Source organism: Oncorhynchus keta, unplaced genomic scaffold, assembly GCF_023373465.1.
Source record: "Oncorhynchus keta strain PuntledgeMale-10-30-2019 unplaced genomic scaffold, Oket_V2 Un_contig_7309_pilon_pilon, whole genome shotgun sequence".
Classification (NCBI taxonomy): Eukaryota; Metazoa; Chordata; class Actinopteri; order Salmoniformes; family Salmonidae; genus Oncorhynchus; species Oncorhynchus keta.
In genome coordinates, this window is record NW_026289381.1 from 130,028 (window position 1) to 153,890 (window position 23,863).

At 42.7% G+C, this 23,863-nt stretch overlaps 2 protein-coding genes and 2 long non-coding RNA genes across 63 annotated transcripts in view; 2 read left to right on the forward strand and 2 right to left on the reverse strand.

Annotated features, from left to right (window-relative positions):
* The window catches only part of LOC127926286 (DNA helicase B-like), a 30,880-nt gene extending 17,853 nt beyond the window's left edge, over positions 1-13,027 (reverse strand). The window contains exons 1-5 of the mRNA XM_052511685.1: positions 12,762-13,027; positions 11,556-11,915; positions 3,197-3,415; positions 2,126-3,064; positions 608-785 (exon numbers count right to left, since the gene is read on the reverse strand). Of these exons, the coding sequence (XP_052367645.1) occupies positions 608-785; positions 2,126-3,064; positions 3,197-3,412 (1,333 nt within the window). The 5' untranslated portion in view covers positions 3,413-3,415; positions 11,556-11,915; positions 12,762-13,027. The remainder of the gene's footprint in view (positions 1-607; positions 786-2,125; positions 3,065-3,196; positions 3,416-11,555; positions 11,916-12,761) is intronic.
* A 716-nt stretch (positions 13,028-13,743) lies between these two features.
* Positions 13,744-14,951, forward strand: LOC127926282 (uncharacterized). Of its 47 annotated transcripts, none has more exons than XR_008123738.1 (7): positions 13,744-13,890; positions 13,929-14,042; positions 14,081-14,219; positions 14,297-14,530; positions 14,569-14,650; positions 14,689-14,732; positions 14,802-14,944. It is a non-coding gene; the product is annotated as an uncharacterized LOC127926282 (long non-coding RNA). The 47 variants fall into 47 exon arrangements; XR_008123748.1 differs by having other exon boundaries at positions 14,689-14,713; positions 14,758-14,907; XR_008123751.1 differs by having other exon boundaries at positions 14,689-14,713; positions 14,802-14,900.
* A 370-nt stretch (positions 14,952-15,321) lies between these two features.
* The window catches only part of LOC127926285 (interleukin-1 receptor-associated kinase 3-like), a 37,469-nt gene continuing 28,927 nt past the window's right edge, over positions 15,322-23,863 (reverse strand). The window contains exons 9-10 of the mRNA XM_052511684.1: positions 22,783-23,254; positions 15,322-15,389 (exon numbers count right to left, since the gene is read on the reverse strand). Of these exons, the coding sequence (XP_052367644.1) occupies positions 15,322-15,389; positions 22,783-23,254 (540 nt within the window). The remainder of the gene's footprint in view (positions 15,390-22,782; positions 23,255-23,863) is intronic.
* Positions 17,009-22,712, forward strand: LOC127926279 (uncharacterized). Of its 14 annotated transcripts, none has more exons than XR_008123715.1 (7): positions 17,206-17,261; positions 17,313-17,344; positions 19,396-19,427; positions 19,577-19,625; positions 21,013-21,080; positions 22,240-22,473; positions 22,591-22,712. It is a non-coding gene; the product is annotated as an uncharacterized LOC127926279 (long non-coding RNA). The 14 variants fall into 14 exon arrangements; XR_008123716.1 differs by lacking the exon at positions 17,313-17,344 and adding an exon at positions 17,362-17,393; XR_008123714.1 differs by lacking the exon at positions 17,313-17,344 and adding an exon at positions 17,445-17,476.

Here is a 23,863-nt window from a genome sequence, read left to right on the forward strand (position 1 = left end):
CCACGTGTATGTGATTAAAAACATTTGACTTGATTTTGATTTGACAAGAAGTTGGCCGGCTGGATAGTGGTCAGCTGACAGCATCCCCCAGACAAACAGTCAGTAAGTCCTAACCCTTAAGCCCTAGCCCTTAAGTCCTAGCCCTTAAGCCCTAGCCCTTAAGTCCTAACCCTTAAGTCCTAACCCTTAAGTCCTAGCAGGGTTATTAAGCAGTGTAGTCTGATGTCATTCAGATAATGGAGGAGTTTATTGGGATACAAGGTGATTTGTAGATCAGTGATTCCGAGCTGTCTAGTGGACCACATCGTGTTTCCCTTGTGTAAGACAGGAAGTCCATTGTATAGGACAGGAAGTCCATTGTATAGGACAGGAAGTCCATTGTATAGGACAGGAAGTCCATTGTGTAAGACAGGAAGTCCATTGTGTAAGACAGGAAGTCCATTGTATAGGACAGGAAGTCCATTGTATAGGACAGGAAGTCCATTGTATAGGACAGGAAGTCTTCACCTTACCCAACTCTGTTCCACCTTCACCCCCACGCGTGTTGGCATCACACTCTACACGTTGAACATGTGCAGCTTAAACCTGAACTAAAAAACGAACGTACCCAAGATGACGAACTTCCTGAGCTGTGCGTGTTTGGTGAGCATGGTGAGGACGGAGTGGAGGAGCTGAACACACACCAGACTGCCCTCGTCCACCACCAACACGCGCACACGCGCAAACTTCCACTCCTCAGGAGCCCCGTTGGGGTCTTTCTTGGCATGCATGAAACTCCACACTACCTGAAAGGGAGGGTGACAGGGAAGAGTGAACAGGAGGGAGGGGTTAGGTATCTGTGACCTCTGGAAGTGGCACTATGTACAGTCGTGGACAAAAGTTTTGAGAATGACACAAATATACATTTTTCACAAAGTCTGCTGCTTCAGTGTCGTTAGATATTTGTGTCAGAAGTTACTATGGAATACTGAAGTATAATTACAAGCATTTCATAAGTGTCAAAGGCTTTTATTGACAATTACATGAAGTTGATGAAAAGAGCCAATATTTGCAGTGTTGACCCTTCTTTTTCATGACCTCTGCAATCCGCCCTGGTATGCTGTCAATTAACTTCTGGGCCACATCCTGACTGATGGCAGCCCATTCTTGCATAATCAATGCTTGGAGTTTGTCAGAATTTGTGTTTTTTTTTGTCCACCCGCCTCTTGAGGATTGACTCGATAAATGATTGATTCGATAAACGGTTGATTTAGGTGCAATCTTACTGGCAATAATATATTTGCCTGTGAAGCCCTTTTTGTACAAAGCAATGATGGCACGTGTTTCCTTGCAGGTAACCATTGTTGACAGAGGAAGAACAATAATTCCAAGCACCACCCTCCTTTTGAAGCTTCCAGTCTGTTATTCGAACTCAATCAGCATGACAGAGTGATCTCCAGTCTTGTCAACCCTCACACCTGTGTTAACGAGAGAATCACTGACATGACAGCTGGTCCTTTTGTGGCAGGGCTGAAATCCATTGGAAATGTTTTTGGGGGGGGATTCAGTTCATTTGCATGGCAAAGAGGGACTTTGCAATTAATCTTCATAACAATCTGGAGTATATGCAAATTGCCATCATACACTGAACTTTGTGAAAAGGTCATTCTCAAAAGGTACAACACATGGACCTGACTACTGATGTTCAAAATGTATAATGGCCGCCCACGGTGAGTGTGGCCGCCCATTGGCCGCCCACGGTGAGTGTCAATGTGGCCGCCAACTGGTTCATTTAGAACAGTATGGCCGCCCACGGTGATGGGCCCACGGTGAGTATGGCCGCCACGGTGAGCGGTGAATATGGCCGCTGACAGAAAACAAGTGGAAAACTTGACCTACAAATTACACAAATAATCCTTTGTAAACCATGAAAGTGATAAAACATTTCAGCTGTTTATTTTGGTCTCACCGATACCTTTCTATTACAGAGACAAAGCCTACATGAGAATGTGACTTCTAGCTTTACCCAGGCTAATGTTTGCCATTCAGAAACATGTTCTGTACTCGGCTAATAGCAGATAGTCAGAACTGAGTCAGAACTGGGTCAGAACCATTCTAGAAGTCCAGAACTGTCTCCTGTACCAACCTGGTGCAGGGTGTAGGCCTTGAAGCAGGTCCTCTTGGTGAGCAGAGACGCAGCTCTCCCTGTGGGTGCTGTTAGTAACACCTCGTCCTCTCCCTGTAAAACCCACGACGACGACGACTTCGTTTCGTCCTTTACCTCCCCATTTAACTGAGGGAGCAGACTCTTCGACCGGGCTTCTTCCTCCCACGCCTCGGCTTCCTCCCACGCCTCAGACCCCAAGGAGTCATTTTCAAAGTCCCAGCATGCCTTCGTGACCTCCTTCTCTGGGCTCTGCTGCAAGGCGGCCTTGAACACCAGACTCACCACCGTGGTCTTACCACAGCCCCCCTTACCACTGATCACAGTCACCGGATTGAAGCAGATCATCTCTGCTGCACTTACCTGGTCTGGGTCTAAATCTACTGGAGGAGGGCCCTGGTCTGGGCCTAAATCTACTGGAGGAAGGCCCTGGTCTGGGTCTAAATCTACTGGAGGAGGGCCCTGGTCTGGGTCTAAATCTACTGGAGGAGGGCCCTGGTCTGGGTCTAAATCTACTGGAGGGCCCTGGTCTGTAGGGGCTGGTTCAGGTTTGATGTGGTCTGGGACAGAGTATCCGCTGGCTGTTCTAACAGCAGTACTAGTACGGTCTGTCTCTGCAGCGCTGCCATCCATATCACACCTTTCATTCAGCTCATTAGCCTTCCGCTCTGCGTCAGAGTCCACTTCACCTTGATCCTCCCTACTCCCTCCATCCCCTCCCTTCTTCCTCAGCCTCTGCAGAGCTGAAGCAGTCAGCACCTCTATGACATCCAGAGGTAAAACCCAGGGCTCTTCCTGCACCAGACAGCGTAGGCACTCAGCTATCCCAGTCTCATAAGAATGCAGGTTCTGCAGCGCCACCTTCTGGCGATCCCGTACCACTACGCCCAGCTCTTTGAGGAAGTGGACTGCGTCCCACACCTGAATGAAAGTACGAACGAATTAACTACATTTGAAATTTAAAAAAAAAATAAAAATACATATGGAGCTGCCTCAGCAAGCGAACCAACAAACACATAAAACACAAAGTGGACAGACGTGTGTTCCTCGTACCTCCACCTCCACCACGGAGCTACACCCTCTCCTGACCTCGTCACACAGGGTGGGGAGCTCCGTGTAGGTACTGCCCGTCCTGTGGCAGTGGTTCTTCAGAGAGTCGTAGACTCGCAGGGCGTTACGTTGCTTCAGAGGGATCTCTTGGAAGAGTTTACACTCATGGAAGGATCTCAGCTGAGCCTCGCAATGGACCACCTTCAACTCCTTGTACATAACCTAGAGAGAGGGGGAGGAGGGGAGAGAGGGAGAGGGGGAGGGGGAGAGGGGGAGGAGAGAGGGAGGGAGTAGGGGGAGAGGGAGAAAGAGAGGGAGGGGGAGTAGGGGGAGAGGAAGAGGGGGGAGTAGGGGAGAGAGAGGGAGAGGGGAGAGAGAGGGAGGGGGAGTAGGGGAGAGGGGGAGTAGGGGAGAGAAAGGGAGAGGGAGTAGGGGAGAGAAAGGGAGTAGGGGAGTAGGGGAGAGAAAGGGAGAGGGGGAGTAGGGGAGAGAAAGGGAGGGGGAGTAGGGGAGAGAAAGGGGAGAGAGGGAGGTAGGGGAGTAGGGGAGAGAAAGGGAGGGGGAGTAGGGGAGAGAAAGGGAGGGGGAGTAGGGGAGAGAAGGGGGGGGGGGAGTAGGGGAGAGAAAGGGAGGGGGGAGTAGGGGAGAGAAAGGGAGAGGGAGTAGTGGGAGGGGAGAGAAAGGGAGTAGGGGAGTAGGGGAGAGAAGGGGGGGGGAGGGGGAGAGAAAGGGAGAGAGAGGGAGTAGGGGAGAGGGGGAGAGAAAGGAGGGGGGAGTAGGGAGAGAAAGGAGAGAGGGGAGAGAAAGGGAGAGGGGAGTAGGGGAGAGAAAGGAGGGAGGGGAGTAGGGGAGAGAAAGGGAGGGGGGAGTAGGGGGAGAGAGGGAGGGGGAGTAGGGGAGAGAGAGGGAGGGGGAGTAGGGGAGAGAGAGGGAGGGGGAGTAGGGGAGAGAAAGGGGAGAGGGGAGAGAAAGGGAGGGGGAGTAGGGGAGAGAAAGGGAGGGGGAGTAGGGGAGAGAAAGGGAGGGGGAGTAGGGGAGAGAAAGGGAGGGGGGAGAGAGGGAGGGGGAGAGAGAGGGAGGGGGAGAGAAAGGGAGGGGGAGAGAAAGGGAGGGGGAGAGGGGAGGGAGAAGGGAGGGGGAGTAGGGGAGAGAAAGGGAGGGGGAGTAGGGGAGAGAAAGGAGAGAGGGGAGAGAAAGGGGAGAGAGGGAGAGAAAGGGAGGGGGAGTAGGGGAGAGAAAGGGAGGGGGAGTAGGGGAGAGAAAGGGAGGGGGAGTAGGGGGAGAGAGAAAGGGAGGGGGAGTAGGGGAGAGAGGGGAGGGGGAGTAGGGGAGAGAAGGGAGGGGGAGTAGGGGAGAGAGAGGGAGGGGGAGTAGGGGGGGAGAGGGGGAGGGGGAGTAGGGGGAGAGAGGGGAGGGGGAGTAGGGGAGAGAGAGGGAGGGGGAGTAGGGGGAGAGAGGGGAGGGGGAGAGGGGGAGAGAGGGAGGGGGAGTAGGGGGAGGGAGAGGGAGGGGAGTAGGGGAGAGAGAGGGAGGGGGAGTAGGGGGAGAGGGGGAGGGGGAGTAGGGGGAGAGGGGGAGGGGGAGTAGGGGAGAGGGGGAGGGGAGTAGGGGGAGAGGGGGAGTAGGGGAGAGAAAGAGAGGGGGGAGAGGGGAGAGAAAGGGGGGGAGTAGGGGAGAGAGAGGGAGAGGGGGAGTAGGGAGAGAGAGGGAGGGGGAGTAGGGGAGAGAGAGGGGGGGAGTAGGGGAGAGAGAGGGAGGGGGAGTAGGGGAGAGAAAGGAGGGGGAGTAGGGGAGAGAAGGGAGGGGGAGTAGGGGAGAGAAAGGGAGGGGGAGTAGGGGAGAGAGAGGGAGGGGGAGTAGGGGAGAGAAAGGGAGGGGGAGTAGGGGAGAGAAAGGGAGGGGGAGTAGGGAGAGAAAGGGAGGGGGAGTAGGGGGGGAGGAGGGGGAGCTAGGGGTGAGAGGAGGGAGGGGGAGAGGGGGAGCTAGAGGGGAGGGGGAGTAGGGGAGGAGGGAGTAGGTGACTGGGGGAGCTATGGGAGAGAAAGGGAGGGGGAGTAGGGGAGAGAAAGAGATGGGGAGTAGGGGAGAGAAAGAGAGGGGGAGTAGGGGAGAGGAGCTAGGGGGAGTAGGGGGAGCTATGTGAGAGGGGGGAGTAGGGGAGAGAAAGGAGGGGGAGTAGGGGAGAGAAAGGGGGGGGAGTAGGGGAGAGAAAGGGAGGGGGATAGGGGGAGAGAAAGGGAGGGGGAGTAGGGGAGAGAAAGGGAGGGGGAGTAGGGGAGAGAAAGGGAGGGGGATAGGGGGAGAGAAAGGGGGGGGGAGTAGGGGAGAGAGGAATAGTGAGAATTACTCTATTATGTGTCTGTCTATGTGACAGGAGGGATGCTATGTGACAGGAGGGATGCTATGTGACAGGAGGGATGCTATGTGACAGGAGGGATGCTATGTGATAGGAGGGATGCTATGTGATAGGAGGGATGCTATGTGACTGGAGGGATGCTATGTGACAGGAGGGATGCTATGTGACTGGAGGGATGCTATGTGACTAGGAGGGATGCTATGTGATAGGAGGAGGGATGCTATGTGATAGGAGGAGGGATGCTATGTGATAGGAGGAGGGATGCTATGTGATAGGAGGAGGGATGCTATGTGATAGGAGGAGGGATGCTATGTGATAGGAGGAGGGATGCTATGTGATAGGAGGAGGGATGCTATGTGATAGGAGGAGGGATGCTATGTGATAGGAGGAGGGATGCTATGTGATAGGAGGAGGGATGCTATGTGATAGGAGGGATGCTATGTGATAGGAGGGATGCTATGTGGGAGGAGGGATGCTATGTGATAGGAGGGATGCTATGTGATAGGAGGGATGCTATGTGATAGGAGGGATGCTATGTGATAGGAGGGATGCTATGTGATAGGAGGGATGCTATGTGATAGTTCACTGCTGGATTGGTCCGATCGAAGACTACAGAAACTGTTGACAAAGTATGTTAACCAATCACAGTCCACAACCAGCCAGGAGGTTACGCTACATAGTTGCCCAGCTTCCAGAGGGTCCGTCTTGATCATCTCCTCTATTTTGGCCAGCAAGCTGAGATCCTCCTGTATCTGTGTAGGCACCCTGTGCCGCAGGATGTTTTGGGCTTTTCTTTCCCCGACTCAGGAGCTCTGTGAAGCGGATGCAGTAGGGTAGGCAGGATCTCATCACATGGGGGTACAGAGAGGGCAGTGCGCATCCCTGCAACTGACAGACATACCGATGACATGAGCTGTGTTCCAGATACCCATACTAACATACCGTATGAGCTGTGTTCCAGATACCCATACTAACATACCGTATGTTGATGAGCTGTGTTCCAGATACCCATACTGTATGTTAGTATGAGCTGTGTTCCAGATACCTATACCGTATGTTAGTATGAGCTGTGTTCCAGATACCCATACTGTATGTTAGTATGAGCTGTGTTCCAGATACCCATACCGTATGTTAGTATGAGCTGTGTTCCAGATACCCATACCGTATGTTAGTATGAGCTGTGTTCCAGATACCCATACCGTATGTTAGTATGAGCTGTGTTCCAGATACCCATACCGTATGTTAGTATGAGCTGTGTTCCAGATACCCATACCGTATGTTAGTATGAGCTGTGTTCCAGATACCCATACCGTATGTTAGTATGAGCTGTGTTCCAGATACCCATACCGTATGTTAGTATGAGCTGTGTTCCAGGTACCCATACCGTATGTTAGTATGAGCTGTGTTCCAGATACCCATACCGTATGTTAGTATGAGCTGTGTTCCAGATACCCATACCGTATGTTAGTATGAGCTGTGTTCCAGATACCCATACTGTATGTTAGTATGAGCCGTGTTCCAGATACCCATACCGTATGTTAGTATGAGCTGTGTTCCAGATACCCATACCGTATGTTAGTATGAGCTGTGTTCCAGATACCCATACTGTATGTTAGTATGAGCTGTGTTCCAGATACCCATACCGTATGTTAGTATGAGCTGTGTTCCAGATACCCATACCGTATGTTAGTATGAGCTGTGTTCCAGATACCCATACCGTATGTTAGTATGAGCTGTGTTCCAGATACCCATACCGTATGTTAGTATGAGCTGTGTTCCAGATACCCATACTAACATACTGTATGTTAGTATGAGCTGTGTTCCAGATACCCATAACGTATGTTAGTATGAGCTGTGTTCCAGATACCCATACTGTATGTTAGTATGAGCTGTGTTCCAGATATCCATACCGTATGTTAGTATGAGCTGTGTTCCAGATACCCATACTAACATACTGTATGTTAGTATGAGCTGTGTTCCAGATACCCATACTAACATACTGTATGTTAGTGTACTGTAAACCAACGGTAACATACCGGAAGCTGTTGCTATGCAACCGATTGCTAGCTTGTCAGCGTAACAAATTACTTGCTTGACTTCGGGTGTGTTCGTAACTTCGATCTGGGAGTGCCAGAGTGCGCTCTGGGCGTTTGTAAATTCAGGGCGTGGTCAGATTCAACGGGTGTTGAGCGTTGGTAACTAACTGTGCTGCTGGTAACTAACTGTGCTGCTGGTAACTAACTGTGCTGCTGGTAACTAACTGTGCTGCTGGTAACTAACTGTGCTGCTGGTAACTAACTGTGCTGCTGGTAACTAACTGTGCTGCTGGTAACTGTGCTGCTGGTAACTAACTGTGCTGCTGGTAACCAACTGTGCTGCTGGTAACCAACTGTGCTGCTGGTAACCAACTGTGCTGCTGGTAACCAACTGTGCTGCTGGTAACCAACCGTGCTGCTGGTAACCAACCGTGCTGCTGGTAACCAACCGTGCTGCTGGTAACCAACCGTGCTGCTGGTAACCAACCGTGCTGCTGGTAACCAACCGTGCTGCTGGTAACCAACCGTGCTGCTGGTAACCAACCGTGCTGCTGGTAACCAACCGTGCTGCTGGTAACCTAACTGTGCTGCTGGTACCTAACTGTGCTGCTGGTACCTAACTGTGCTGCTGGTACCTAACTGTGCTGCTGGTACCTAACTGTGCTGCTGGTACCTAACTGTGCTGCTGGTACCTAACTGTGCTGCTGGTACCTAACTGTGCTGCTGGTACCTAACTGTGCTGCTGGTAACTAACTGTGCTGCTGGTAACTAACTGTGCTGCTGGTAACCAACTGTGCTGCTGGTAACCAACTGTGCTGCTGGTAACCAACTGTGCTGCTGGTAACCAACTGTGCTGCTGGTAACCAACTGTGCTGCTGGTAACTAACTGTGCTGTTGGTAACTAACTGTGCTGTTGGTAACTAACTGTGCTGCTGGTAACTAACTGTGCTGCTGGTAACTAACTGTGCTGCTGGTAACCAACTGTGCTGCTGGTAACCAACTGTGCTGCTGGTAACCAACTGTGCTGCTGGTAACTAACTGTGCTGCTGGTAACTAACTGTGCTGCTGGTAACTAACTGTGCTGCTGGTACCTAACTGTGCTGCTGGTAACTAACTGTGCTGCTGGTAACTAACTGTGCTGCTGGTAACTGTGCTGCTGGTAACTGTGCTGCTGGTAACTAACTGTGCTGCTGGTAACTAACTGTGCTGCTGGTAACTAACTGTGCTGCTGGTAACTAACTGTGCTGCTGGTAACTAACTGTGCTGCTGGTAACAATTGAAATACGTTTTTTTGTTGCCGATATTGACCGACACATTCAACGGGTGTTGAGTGTTTGTAAATTCATCAGAGAGTGCTCTGAAATCAGAGTAGATAGCCAGAGGGAATTTACAAACGCACCCCTATGACTAATAAGCATACTACATACCCAATTTGTGTCACAAATAGTATGGTTAGTATGGTATAGAATGGTATAGTATGGTATAGAATGGTATAGTATGGTATAGAATGGTATAGTATGGTATAGAATGGTATAGTTAGTATGGTATAGAATGGTATAGAATGGTATAGAATGGTATAGTATGGTATAGTATGGTATAGAATGGTATAGAATGGTATAGTATGGTATAGAATGGTGTGGTTAGTATGGTATGCAGAGTAATGGGCCGGTATAGAATGGTTAGTATGGTATAGAATGGTATGGTTAGTATGGTATGGTTAGTATGGTATAGAATGGTATAGTATGGTATAGAATGGTATAGAATGGTATAGAATGGTATAGTATGGTATAGTATAGAATGGTATAGAATGGTATAGAATGGTATAGAATGGTATAGTTAGTATGGTATAGAATGGTATAGTTAGTATGGTATAGAATGGTATAGTATGGTATAGAATGGTGTGGTTAGTATGGTATGCAGAGTAATGGGCCGGTATAGAATGGTTAGTATGGTATAGAATGGTATGGTTAGTATGGTATGGTTAGTATGGTATGGTAGTATGGTTAGTATGGTATAGAATGGTATAGTATGGTATAGTATGGTATGGTATAGAATGGTTAGTATGGTATGGTTAGTATGGTATGGTATAGAATGGTATAGAATGGTATAGATGGTTAGTATGGTATAGATGGTTAGTATGGTATAGATGGTTAGTATGGTATAGAATGGTATGGTTAGTATGGTATGGTATGGTTAGTATGGTATAGAATGGTATGGTATGGTATAGAATGGAATGGTTAGTATGGTATGGTACGGTTAGTATGGTATAGTATGGTATGGTATGGTTAGTATGGTATAGACTGGTATAGTATGGTTAGTACTACCATATGGTATGGTATAGTATGGTATGGTATAGAATGGTATGGTTAGTATGGTATAGAATGGTATAGTATAGTTAGTATGGTTAGTATGGTATAGAATGGTATAGTATGGTATAGAATGGTGTGGTTAGTATGGTATGCAGAGTAATGGGCCGGTATAGAATGGTTAGTATGGTATAGTATGGTATGGTATAGAATGGTATGGTTAGTATGGTATAGAATGGTATAGTATAGTTAGTATGGTTAGTATGGTATAGAATGGTATAGAATGGTATAGTATAGTATGGTTAGTATGGTATAGAATGGTATAGAATGGTATGGTTAGTACGGTATAGAATGGTATAGAATGGTATAGAATGGTAAGGTTAGTATGGTATAGTATGGTAAGGTTAGTATGGTATAGAATGGTAAGGTTAGTATGGTATAGAATGGTAAGGTTAGTATGGTATAGTATGGTATGGTAAGGTTAGTATGGTATAGAATGGTATAGTATGGTATAGTATAGTATGGTATAGTATGGTAAGGTTAGTATGGTATGGTATAGAATGGTATAGTATGGTATAGTATGGTAAGGTTAGTATGGTATAGTATAGAATGGTATAGTATGCTATGGTTAGTATGGTATAGAATGGTATAGTATGGTATGGTTAGTATGGTATAGAATGGTATAGTATAGTTAGTATGGTATAGAATGGTATAGAATGGTGTAGAATGGTGTAGAATGGTATGATTAGTATGGTATAGTATGCTATGGTTAGTATGGTATAGAATGGTATAGTATGGTATGGTTAGTATGGTATAGAATGGTATAGTATAGTTAGTATGGTTAGTATGGTATAGAATGGTATAGAATGGTATAGAATGGTGTAGAATGGTGTAGAATGGTATGATTAGTATGGTATAGTATGGTAAGGTTAGTATGGTATAGAATGGTATAGTATGGTATGGTTAGTATGGTATAGAATGGTATAGTATGGTATGGTTAGTATGGTATAGAATGGTATAGTATGGTAAGGTTAGTATGGTATAGAATGGTATAGTATGGTATGGTATAGTATGGTATGGTTAGTATGGTATAGAATGGTATAGTATGGTATGGTTAGTATGGTATAGTATGGTATGGTTAGTATGGTATAGAATGGTATAGTATGGTATGGTTGGTATGGTATAGTATGGTATGGTTAGTATGGTATAGAATGGTATAGTATGGTATGGTTAGTATGGTATAGAATGGTATAGTATGGTAAGGTTAGTATGGTATAGAATGGTATAGTATGGTATGGTTAGTATGGTATAGTATGGTATGGTTAGTATGGTATAGAATGGTATAGTATGGTATGGTTAGTATGGTATAGAATGGTATGGTATGTTATAGTATGGTATAGTATGGTATGGTTAGTATGGTATAGAATGGTATGGTATAGTATGGTAAGGTTAGTATGGTATAGAATGGTATGGTATGGTATAGTATGGTATGGTTAGTATGGTATAGAATGGTATGGTATAGTATGGTAAGGTTAGTATGGTATAGAATGGTATAGTTTGGTAGAAGTATTCGAACACAGCTATGGTCTTTACTCACAGCACTTCATATTACCAAAACACTATAGATCAGGGTCAAGATGTATCTCTCCCCCACGTCCACCTACCTGAAACAGAGACCAAGGCTTTAATCTGCTGTGCCAAAGCTCTGTGCTGCTCTCCTTCCTCAAACTCAGCCAGAACTTCCTGCAAGTTAGCAAAGTCCACCTTCCTTCCCATCGGCAGCCAAGCAAAGAAGGGGACGACAAACTGTGCGTCCACGCCGCAGGCGGTGAGGAACAGAGACAGGACAGAGTGGTCCGGGTCTCCCTGGAGGTCTGAGCGAAGGCGGTAGGCAGGGTAGCCCCGTAGCACCAGCTTGCCCCTGGCTGCGCGGGCTGTGCAGGTAGCCTCCCACCACGGGTCCTTCAGACTGAACCGGCCCAGTACTCTGCATCTCTTACCAGACACGCTGTCCAGGAAATCAACTAGAACGGATACGGGATAGACAATGAAACAATTACACAAGATAGTTAGTTATTGACGTTAGCTAGCTAGCTCATCAGCATGCATGCATCGTGGTGGATTGTATGATAGTGTTTTGTGGGAGGTGGGGTATAATTTGTGGGAACCCTTCCAACAGGAATCTGGAACAAAAACACACATGACTGTAAGTCGCTTTGGATAAAAGCGTCTGCTAAATGGCATATATTATTATTATTATTACAAGGTTGGCAACAAACAACGCATACAAAAGTAGCATGGTCAATTCACCTAATTCACCTAACTATATGCCGAATAGGCATCAACTCACCACGTAGCTTATTCTTAAATGTTTGTTCGTAGTCTACCAGAGAGAGGACAGACATTTTGACGGAATAAACATGCTGAGCGGACAAAAACTTACTGAAATAGTCCACCCTCTCTACCCGGTATCTTATTCTGCCGCTATACAACTTTGTACACGTTGTTTTGTTGGCAAACCTTGTACTTTACCAAGTTTTTAGTTACAGATTCCTCCTGTTGGAACTTTCCCACAAATTATACCTACCTTTCTGTGGGTGTATTAGTGTCACTAACAAGAGATAAACCAGATTGAACAAACTATATAAATTACAGTAGACTCCTTTCTCTACAGTAGGAGAAATTACAATCAATACAAGCTCGACCGAAAAGAGTGACACTGTCGCAGTCCGGTTACACCGAATGATTGGCAACTTGCTTGCTAGATAAATATGCCTAATTTGTTGCAAGTGACAACCGCATTAGCTAGTTAGGTTAACTTCTACATGTGCATTTATCAAAGCTATGATGATCTGTCAACGACCACTCACCTTCGTTTCGGCCCGGTACGGAGGAATTAAACACGTGTCCTCCTGAACTAACGCTGTCCATCTCTTTCATATCCAGAAACTCCGGCTGTGCTTCTTCTTCCTCCTCCTCATCATCATCTTCCCAATCAGAGTCGTCATTTTCGGAGTTTTTAACCTTCTTTTCGGGTAAAATGTAACCTACTATGATTCTGTCACCAAGAGGACACCCCGACTGTGACATTTCTGTTTTGTTTTGCTTATTTCGCGCGTCAATTTAATTTGACAGCTGATATAAAAAAAAGGAAGTGGAAAAGCGGAAGTGCTTTTGCTTTTTTCCGAGGCAACCTAAAAAAACTATCGTGTGAGCGCCACCTACCGGCCTGGGGGTAAGGTGCAGCGTGATGAGTCTCATCTGGTTATCATTAGTCTTACCAGATACCACAACATCGTATTTTAAATCATGAATGCCGTTATAGTTGTGAATTACAGTGAAAGCGGACTATAGTTTGTTTACCTACAAATAATTCAAACGAATTCATCCCACATTGTCAATCTTATTTTATTAATAAAAGGCATGAAAAAATGTAAAGTCATCTTACAAAACATAAGTAAAGGGATAGTTGACCCAAATGACAAAATGACACATTGGTTTCCTTACCCTGTCAGCGGCCTATGGACAAGGTATGACAGCACTTCATGCTTTGGTTTAGTTTCTCTGGTACTGTTTCTACACGCTAACGTTTTAGCATGAAGCCATCATTTTAAATTATCTTTATAAAATGTTTTCATTATAGAAGTACTGTATAAATCATATCCTAATTTTATAAATAAGAAATATAATATGGAATCTGTCAGCAGATAATAAATACCTTTCTACAATAATATATATTTTTTAGCATAATATACTGTCAACGAAGGACATAGATTGCTGTCATTCAACCATTTGAACATCACGTCTCGTCACATACCAGGGCTGGATTTCCTAAAAGCATCGTAGCACTGACTTTAATTCCATTGAAACTAAATGGATGAAAGATGATCATAGTGCTACGATGCTTTTAGGGAAACCAGCCCAGATCCGTACAGTCATTTAGAGAAAGGGAGATTTGAAACCATCTACAGTATCCTGTGGCTAAGTGGCCAGGACCAGGTCATTTAACCAGGGCCAGATCATTTAACCAGGACCAGGTCATTTAACCAGGGCCAGATCATTTAACCAGGGCCAGGTCATTTAACCAGGACCAGATCATTTAACCAGGACCAGGTAATTTAACCAGGGCCAGATCATTTAACCAGGGCCAGGTCATTTAACCAGGGCCAGGTCATTTAACCAGGGCCAGGTCATTTAACCAGGGCCAGGTCATTTAACCAGGGCCAGGTCATTTAACCAGGGCCAGATCATTTAACCAGGGCCAGATCATTTAACCAGGACCAGGGCCAGGTCATTTAACCAGGACCAGGTCATTTAACCAGGGCCAGGTCATTTAACCAGGCCAGGTCATTTAACCAGGCCAGGTCATTTAACCAGGGCCAGGTCATTTAAGAGCCAGGGCCAGGTCATTTAACCAGGGCCAGGTCATTTAACCAGGGCCAGGTCATTTAACCAGGGCCAGGTCATTTAACCAGGGCCAGGTCATTTAACCAGGACCAGGTCATTTAACCAGGGCCAGGTCATTTAACCAGGACCAGGTCATTTAACCAGGGCCAGGTCATTTAACCAGGGCCAGGTCATTTAACCAGGACCAGGTCATTTAACCAGGGCCAGGTCATTTAACCAGAGCCAGGACCAGGTCATTTAACCAGGGCCAGGTCATTTAACCAGGACCAGGTCATTTAACCAGGGCCAGGTCATTTAACCAGGGCCAGGTCATTTAACCAGGGCCAGGACCAGGTCATTTAACCAGGGCCAGGTCATTTAACCAGGACCAGGTCATTTAACCAGGACCAGGTCATTTAACCAGAGCCAGGACCAGGTCATTTAACCAGGGCCAGGTCATTTTACCAGAGCCAGGACCAGGTCATTTAACCAGGGCCAGGTCATTTTACCAGAGCCAGGACCAGGTCATTTAACCAGGGCCAGGTCATTTAACCAGAGCCAGGACCAGGTCATTTAACCAGGGCCAGGTCATTTAACCAGGACCAGGTCATTTAACCAGAGCCAGGACCAGGTCATTTAACCAGGGCAAGATAATTTAACCAGGACCAGGTCATTTAACCAGGGCCAGCAATGACTAAGTCAGATATATGGATAAGTTAACCCTCTCTTTCAGCAGGCCATGTACTGTATGCATGTGTCATTTAGAGTAGGGAAGTTGCCCTAGATGCTGGTCTGGGGTCTGTTTTGTGTTTTTAACCTCTAATGGTTAAGATTAGGATCCGGGGAGGGCAAGCAGATCCTAGATCAGCTTTGTCACTCCTGGGTGGTCATGGAGACAGAGAGTTGTTCCTCTGTAGCTTTGTCACTCCTGGGTGGTCATGGAGACAGAGGTAGCTTTGACTCTGGGTGGTCATGGAGACAGAGAGGGCCTCTGCTTTGTAACTCCTGGGTGGTCAGAGACCAGAGAGGATCTGTTTTTCAGGATCAATCATTCATCATTCTCTGCTTGGCAGGGTTGTCCACTATACTGAGGGAAGAGAAGCTGAGGTCACCTGTAACATAGACAGAACAATTTGAATTAAACCAGTATGTGACTCTGACTCAACATTGGCTGCTGTGTAAAGAATAAATTATCTCTGAAATCTTAATTTTTATACAACCAGGTTCTAAAGCTAAAACAGTGTTTTTCCTTGATCCTTTGACCATATATAGGGAGTTATAGTCTATAGGTAGTTACAGTCTATAGGTAGTTAGTCTATAGGTAGTTAGTCTATAGGTAGTTATAGTCTATAGGAAGTTACAGTCTATAGGAAGTTACAGTCTATAGGTATTTATAGTCTATAGGTAGTTACAGTCTATAGGTAGTTATAGTCTATAGGAAGTTACAGTCTATAGGAAGTTACAGTCTATGTGTAGTTAGTCTATAGGTAGTTACAGTCTATAGGAAGTTACAGTCTATAGGAAGTTACAGTCTATAGGAAGTTACAGTCTATAGGAAGTTACAGTTTATGCGTAGTTAGTCTATAGGTAGTTACAGTCTATAGGAAGTTACAGTCTATAGGAAGTTACAGTCTATAGGAAGTTACAGTCTATAGGTATTTATAGTCTATAGGTAGTTATAGTCTATAGGTAGTTAGTCTATAGGTAGTTACAGTCTATAGATAGTTATAGTCTATAGGTAGTTAGCCTATAGGTAGTTACAGTCTATAGGTAGTTATAGTCTATAGATAGTCTATAGGTAGTTATAGTCTATAGGTAGTTACAGTCTATAGGTAGTTATAGTCTATAGATAGTTAGTCTATAGGTAGTTATAGTCTATATGTAGTTATAGTCTATAGGTAGTTACAGTCTATAGGTAGTTACAGTCAATAGGTAGTTACAGTCTATAGGTAGTTAGTCTATAGGTAGTTATAGTCTATAGGTAGTTACAGTCTATAGGTAGTTACAGTCTATAGGTAGTTAGTCTATAGGTAGTTACAGTCTATGGGTAGTTACAGTCTATAGGTAGTTACAGTCAATAGGTAGTTAGTCTATAGGTAGTTATAGTCTATAGGTAGTTAGTGTATAGGTAGCTACAGTCTATAGGTAGTTACAGTCTATAGGTAGTTACAGTCTATAGGTAGTTACAGTCTATAGGTAGTTAGTCTATAGGTAGTTATAGTCTATATGTAGTTAGTGTATAGGTAGCTACAGTCTATAGGTAGTTACAGTCTATAGGTAGTTAGTCTACATGTAGTTACAGTCTATAGGTAGTTACAGTCTATAGGTAGTTAGTCTATAGGTAGTTAGTCTATAGGTAGTTACAGTCTATAGGTAGTTAGTCTATAGGGATTTACAGTCTATAGATAGTTAGTCCATAGGTAGTTAGTCTATAGGGAGTTACAGTCTGTAGGGAGTTATAGTCTATAGGTAGTTACAGTCTATAGGTAGTTACAGTCTATAGGTAGTTAGTCTATAGGTAGTTAGTCTATAGGTAGTTACAGTCTATAGGTAATTACAGTCTATAGGTAGTTAGTCTATAGGTAGTTAGTCTATAGGTAGTTACAGTCTATAGGTAGTTACAGTCTATAGGTAGTTATAGTCTATAGGTAGTTATAGTCTATAGGTAGTTATAGTCTATAGGTAGTTACAGTCTATAGGTAGTTATAGTCTATAGGGATTTACAGTCTATAGGTAGTTAATCTATAGGTAGTTACAGTCTATAGATAGTTACAGTCTATAGATAGTTACAGTCTATAGGTAGTTACAGTCTATAGGTAGTTATAGTCTATAGGTAGTTATAGTCTATAGGTAGTTAGTCTATAGGTAGTTACAGTCTATAGGTAGTTATAGTCTATAGGTAGTTACAGTCTATAGATAGTTATAGTCTATAGGTAGTTACAGTCTATAGGTAGTTACAGTCTATAGATAGTTATAGTCTATAGGTAGTTATAGTCTATAGGTAGTTACAGTCTATAGGTAGTTATAGTCTATAGGTAGTTATAGTCTATAGGTAGTTAGTCTATAGGTAGTTATAGTCTATAGGTAGTTATAGTCTATAGGTAGTTAGTCTATAGGTAGTTACAGTCTATAGGTAGTTATAGTCTATAGGTAGTTATAGTCTATAGGTAGTTATAGTCTATAGGTAGTTAGTCTATAGGTAGTTACAGTCTATAGGTAGTTATAGTCTATAGGTAGTTATAGTCTATAGGGAGTTAGTCTATAGGGATTTGTGGTCCTATCTGTGGTCAGTTTAGTCATGGCGTTGTTACAGCCTATAGGTATTTACCCATACGTAGAATGTATGCAGTCATAGACTAGTACAGTCTATAGGATAGTTACAGTCTATAGGTAGTATATCTATTATTATTATTATTATATTATTTACAGTCTATAGGTAGTTAGTCTATAGGTAGTTATAGTCTATAGGTAGTTAGTCTATAGGTAGTTAGTCTATAGGTAGTTATAGTCTATAGGTTGTTAGTGTATAGGTAGCTACAGTCTATAGGTAGTTATAGTCTATAGGTAGTTAGTCTATAGGTAGTTAGTCTATAGGTAGTTATAGTCTATAGGTTGTTAGTGTATAGGTAGCTACAGTCTATAGGTAGTTATAGTCTGTAGATAGTTAGTCTATAGGTAGTTAGTCTATAGGTAGTTACAGTCTATAGGTAGTTACAGTCTATAGGTAGTTAGTCTATAGGTAGTTATAGTCTATAGGTAGTTTAGTCTATAGGTAGTTACAGTCTATAGGTAGTTAGTCTATAGGTAGTTACAGTCTATAGGTAGTTATAGTCTATAGGTAGTTACAGTCTATAGGTAGTTACAGTCTATAGGTAGTTACAGTCTATAGGTAGTTATAGTCTATAGGTAGTTACAGTCTATAGGTAGTTATAGTCTATAGGTAGTTATAGTCTATAGGTAGTTACAGTCTATAGGTAGTTACAGTCTATAGGTAGTTACAGTCTATAGGTAGTTACAGTCTATAGGTAGTTATAGTCTATAGGTAGTTACAGTCTATAGGTAGTTACAGTCTATAGGTAGTTATAGTCTATAGGTAGTTATAGTCTATAGGTAGTTACAGTCTATAGGTAGTTACAGTCTATAGGTAGTTATAGTCTATAGGTAGTTATAGTCTATAGGTAGTTATAGTCTATAGGTAGTTACAGTCTATAGGTAGTTACAGTCTATAGGTAGTTATAGTCTATAGGTAGTTATAGTCTATAGGTAGTTATAGTCTATAGGTAGTTATAGTCTATAGGTAGTTATAGTCTATAGGTAGTTATAGTCTATAGGTAGTTAGTCTATAGGTAGTTACAGTCTATAGGTAGTTATAGTCTATAGGTAGTTATAGTCTTAGTTACAGTCTATAGGTAGTTAGTCTATAGGTAGTTACAGTCTATAGGTAGTTATAGTCTATAGGTAGTTATAGTCTATAGGTAGTTATAGTCTATAGGTATTACAGTCTATAGGTAGTTACAGTCTATAGGTAGTTATAGTCTATAGGTAGTTATAGTCTATAGGTAGTTACAGTCTATAGGTAGTTACAGTCTATAGGTAGTTAGTCTATAGGTAGTTATAGTCTATAGGTAGTTAGTCTATAGGTAGTTACAGTCTATAGGTAGTTAGTCTATAGGTAGTTTAGTCAGTCTATAGGTAGTTACAGTCTATAGGTAGTTAGTCTATAGGTAGTTATAGTCTATAGGTAGTTAGTCTATAGGTAGTTAGTCTATAGGTAGTTATAGTCTATAGGTTGTTAGTGTATAGGTAGCTACAGTCTATAGGTAGTTATAGTCTGTAGGTAGTTAGTCTATAGGTAGTTAGTCTATAGGTAGTTACAGTCTATAGGTAGTTACAGTCTATAGGTAGTTAGTCTACAGGTAGTTAGTCTATAGGTAGTTACAGTCTATAGGTAGTTATAGTCTATAGGGATTTACAGTCTATAGGTAGTTACAGTCTATAGGTAGTTATAGTCTATAGGTAGTTACAGTCTATAGGTAGTTATAGTCTATAGGTAGTTACAGTCTATAGGTAGTTACAGTCTATAGGTAGTTATAGTCTATAGGTAGTTACAGTCTATAGATAGTTACAGTCTATAGGTAGTTAGTCTATAGGTAGTTATAGTCTATAGGTAGTTACAGTCTATAGGTAGTTATAGTCTATAGGTAGTTACAGTCTATAGGTAGTTACAGTCTATAGGTAGTTATAGTCTATAGGTAGTTACAGTCTATAGGTAGTTAGTCTATAGATAGTTAGTCTATAGATAGTTACAGTCTATAGGTAGTTAGTCTATAGGGATTTACTGTCTATAGGTAGTTAATCTATAGGTAGTTACAGTCTATAGATAGTTATAGTCTATAGGTAGTTACAGTCTATAGGTAGTTATAGTCTATAGGTAGTTATAGTCTATAGGTAGTTATAGTCTATAGGTAGTTATAGTCTATAGGTAGTTACAGTCTATAGGTAGTTATAGTCTATAGGTAGTTATAGTCTATAGGTAGTTACAGTCTATAGGTAGTTAGTCTATAGGTAGTTACAGTCTATAGGTAGTTATAGTCTATAGGTAGTTACAGTCTATAGGTAGTTAGTCTATAGGTAGTTACAGTCTATAGGTAGTTAGTCTATAGGTAGTTATAGTCTATAGGTAGTTACAGTCTATAGGTAGTTACAGTCTATAGGTAGTTACAGTCTATAGGTAGTTACAGTCTATAGGTAGTTACAGTCTATAGGTAGTTACAGTCTATAGGTAGTTATAGTCTATAGGTAGTTACAGTCTATAGGTAGTTAGTCTATAGGTAGTTATAGTCTATAGGTAGTTATAGTCTATAGGTAGTTAGTCTATAGGTAGTTATAGTCTATAGATAGTTATAGTCTTAGGTAGTTACAGTCTATAGGTAGAGCAGTCTATAGGTAGTTAGTCTATAGGTAGTTACAGTCTATAGGTAGACCAGTCTATAGGTAGTTACAGTCTATGAGGTAGTTAGTCTATAGGTAGTTACAGTCTATATGGCAGTTAGTCTATAGGTAGTTATTAGTTATATTATTTACAGTCTATAGGTAGTTAGTCTATAGGTAGTTATAGTCTATAGGTAGTTACAGTCTATAGGTAGTTAGTCTATAGGTAGTTATAGTCTATAGGTAGTTAGTCTATAGGTAGTTACAGTCTATAGGTAGTTATAGTCTATAGGTAGTTAGTCTATAGGTAGTTACAGTCTATAGGTAGTTTAGTCTATAGGTAGTTACAGTCTATAGGTAGTTTAGTCTATAGGTAGTTATAGTCTATAGGTAGTTACAGTCTATAGGTAGTTAGTCTATAGGTAGTTAGTCTATAGGTAGTTATAGTCTATAGGTAGTTACAGTCTATAGGTAGTTACAGTCTATAGGTAGTTAGTCTATAGGTAGTTACAGTCTATAGGTAGTTACAGTCTATAGGTAGTTTAGTCTATAGGTAGTTATAGTCTATAGGTAGTTATAGTCTATAGGTAGTTAGTCTATAGGTAGTTACAGTCTATAGGTAGTTATAGTCTATAGGTAGTTACAGTCTATAGGTAGTTACAGTCTATAGGTAGTTACAGTCTATAGATAGTTACAGTCTATAGGTAGTTACAGTCTATAGGTAGTTATAGTCTATAGGTAGTTATAGTCTATAGGTAGTTAGTCTATAGGTAGTTATAGTCTATAGGTAGTTATAGTCTATAGGTAGTTACAGTCTATAGATAGTTATAGTCTATAGGTAGTTACAGTCTATAGGTAGTTACAGTCTATAGGTAGTTATAGTCTATAGGTAGTTATAGTCTATAGGTAGTTACAGTCTATAGGTAGTTATAGTCTATAGGTAGTTATAGTCTATAGGTAGTTAGTCTATAGGTAGTTACAGTCTATAGGTAGTTATAGTCTATAGGTAGTTAGTCTATAGGTAGTTACAGTCTATAGGTAGTTATAGGGTCTAGTAGTTACAGTCTATAGGTAGTTATAGTCTATAGGTAGTTAGTCTATAGGTAGTTTAGTCTATAGGTAGTTATAGTCTATAGGTAGTTATAGTCTATAGGTAGTCTATTAGTTAGTCTATAGGTAGTTACAGTCTATAGGTAGTTATAGTCTATAGGTAGTTATAGTCTATAGGTAGTTAGTCTATAGGTAGTTATAGTCTATAGGTAGTTAGTCTATAGGTAGTTACAGTCTATAGGTAGTTAGTCTATAGGGAGTTACAGTCTATAGGTAGTTAGTCTATAGGTAGTTAGTCTATAGGTAGTTAGTGTATAGGTAGCTACAGTCTATAGGTAGTTACAGTCTATAGGGAGTTAGTCTATAGGTAGTTAGTCTATAGGTAGTTACAGTCTATAGGTAGTTACAGTCTATAGGTAGTTCGTCTATAGGTAGTTACAGTCTATAGGTAGTTAGTCTATAGGTAGTTACAGTCTATAGGTAGTTACAGTCTATAGGTAGTTATAGTCTATAGGTAGTTACAGTCTATAGATAGTTACAGTCTATAGGTAGTTATAGTCTATAGGTAGTTACAGTCTATAGGTAGTTACAGTCTATAGGTAGTTAGTCTATAGGTAGTTAGTCTATAGGTAGTTTAGTCTATAGGTAGTTATAGTCTATAGGTAGTTATAGTCTATAGGTAGTTACAGTCTATAGGTAGTTATAGTCTATAGGTAGTTATAGTCTATAGGTAGTTAGTCTATAGGTAGTTACAGTCTATAGGTAGTTATAGTCTATAGGTAGTTATAGTCTATAGGTAGTTATAGTCTATAGGTAGTTAGTCTATAGGTAGTTACAGTCTATAGGTAGTTACAGTCTATAGGTAGTTATAGTCTATAGGTAGTTATAGTCTATAGGTAGTTACAGTCTATAGGTAGTTATAGTCTATAGGTAGTTATAGTCTATAGGTAGTTACAGTCTATAGGTAGTTATAGTCTATAGGTAGTTATAGTCTATAGGTAGTTACAGTCTATAGGTAGTTATAGTCTATAGGTAGTTATAGTCTATAGGTAGTTATAGTCTATAGGTAGTTACAGTCTATAGGTAGTTAGTCTATAGGTAGTTATAGTCTATAGGTAGTTACAGTCTATAGGTAGTTAGTCTATAGGTAGTTACAGTCTATAGGTAGTTACAGTCTATAGGTAGTTATAGTCTATAGGTAGTTACAGTCTATAGGTAGTTATAGTCTATAGGTAGTTATAGTCTATAGGTAGTTATAGTCTATAGGTAGTTAGTCTATAGGTAGTTATAGTCTATAGGTAGTTATAGTCTATAGGTAGTTATAGTCTATAGGTAGTTATAGTCTATAGGTAGTTATAGTCTATAGGTAGTTATAGTCTATAGGTAGTTACAGTCTATAGGTAGTTATAGTCTATAGGTAGTTATAGTCTATAGGTAGTTATAGTCTATAGGTAGGGCCTTGGGCTTAAACCTGGTTAGGTAAGGTGGTGAGGTATAACTTCTGGTCCCAAACATAATACTTGCCTTGAGGGAGGTCTGAGGGGCAGGGAGTAAACCCATTGGCTCTACAGTCTTCACAGCCCAGTCCATTCACCTCAGCTGAACAGCTACATTGGACTGGCCAGCTACCGTAAAGATCCACTGGCTCTCCATTGGTCTGTAGGCTCTGGTCAGCCTCATCAGCCCCTAGCCCTGCTCTTTCCCCAGCCCCCTCCCGTGACAGGTGGCAGCTCCGCTCCCCACTGCCCAGATAGGTGACCTCTGACTGGCTACACTCACAGGGTCCTCCCTGGGCTGGAGCTGGCTGAGGGTTCTCAACGGGGTAACTGTGCAGCTCATCATCCTCCACAGGCACACTGGGGCTGGGGTTGGAGCTGGGGCCCTGTCCCGTCTGGGCAGGAGAGGCAGGGGGAGCTGGGGCCTCGTCGGTCAGCGTGTGGGGCTGGTCTTCAGGTGGGCACGGCAGGGGAAGCAGCTGGCTCAATACCTGTAACACCTGGAACAGGTAGGTTGGGGGAGAACACCCATTTCATTACTGTAAAAGACAATGTGCTATCAATGATTTACCTGTAAATAAAAGCAGTAATCGAGTATGACTCATGAAGTCAATATTTACTAAGTCCACAGATGTCGAGAGGCTGTAAATGACTTCAGTTCTCATTTGTCTAGTAAGCCCCTCACCTAGCTACAGTATTCACCTAGCTACAGTATTCACCTCGCTACAGTATTCACCTAGCTACGGTATTCACCTAGCTACGGTATTCACCTAGCTACAGTATTCACCTAGCTACAGTAGTTCACTAGCTAGTATTCACCTAGCTAGTATTGTAGCTACAGTATTCATAGCTACAGTATTCATCTAGCTACAGTATTACTTCACCTTGCTACAGTATTCACCTAGCTACAGTATTCACCTCAGTATTCACCTAGCTACAGTATTCACCTAGGTAGTATTCACTAGCTACAGTATTCACCTAGCTACAGTATTCTTTACCTAGCTACTTCACCTAGTTACGGTATCTCACCTAGCTACAGTATTCAGCTACAGTATTCACCTAGCTACAGTATTCACCTCAGCTACAGGTATTCACTGTAGCTACGGTAT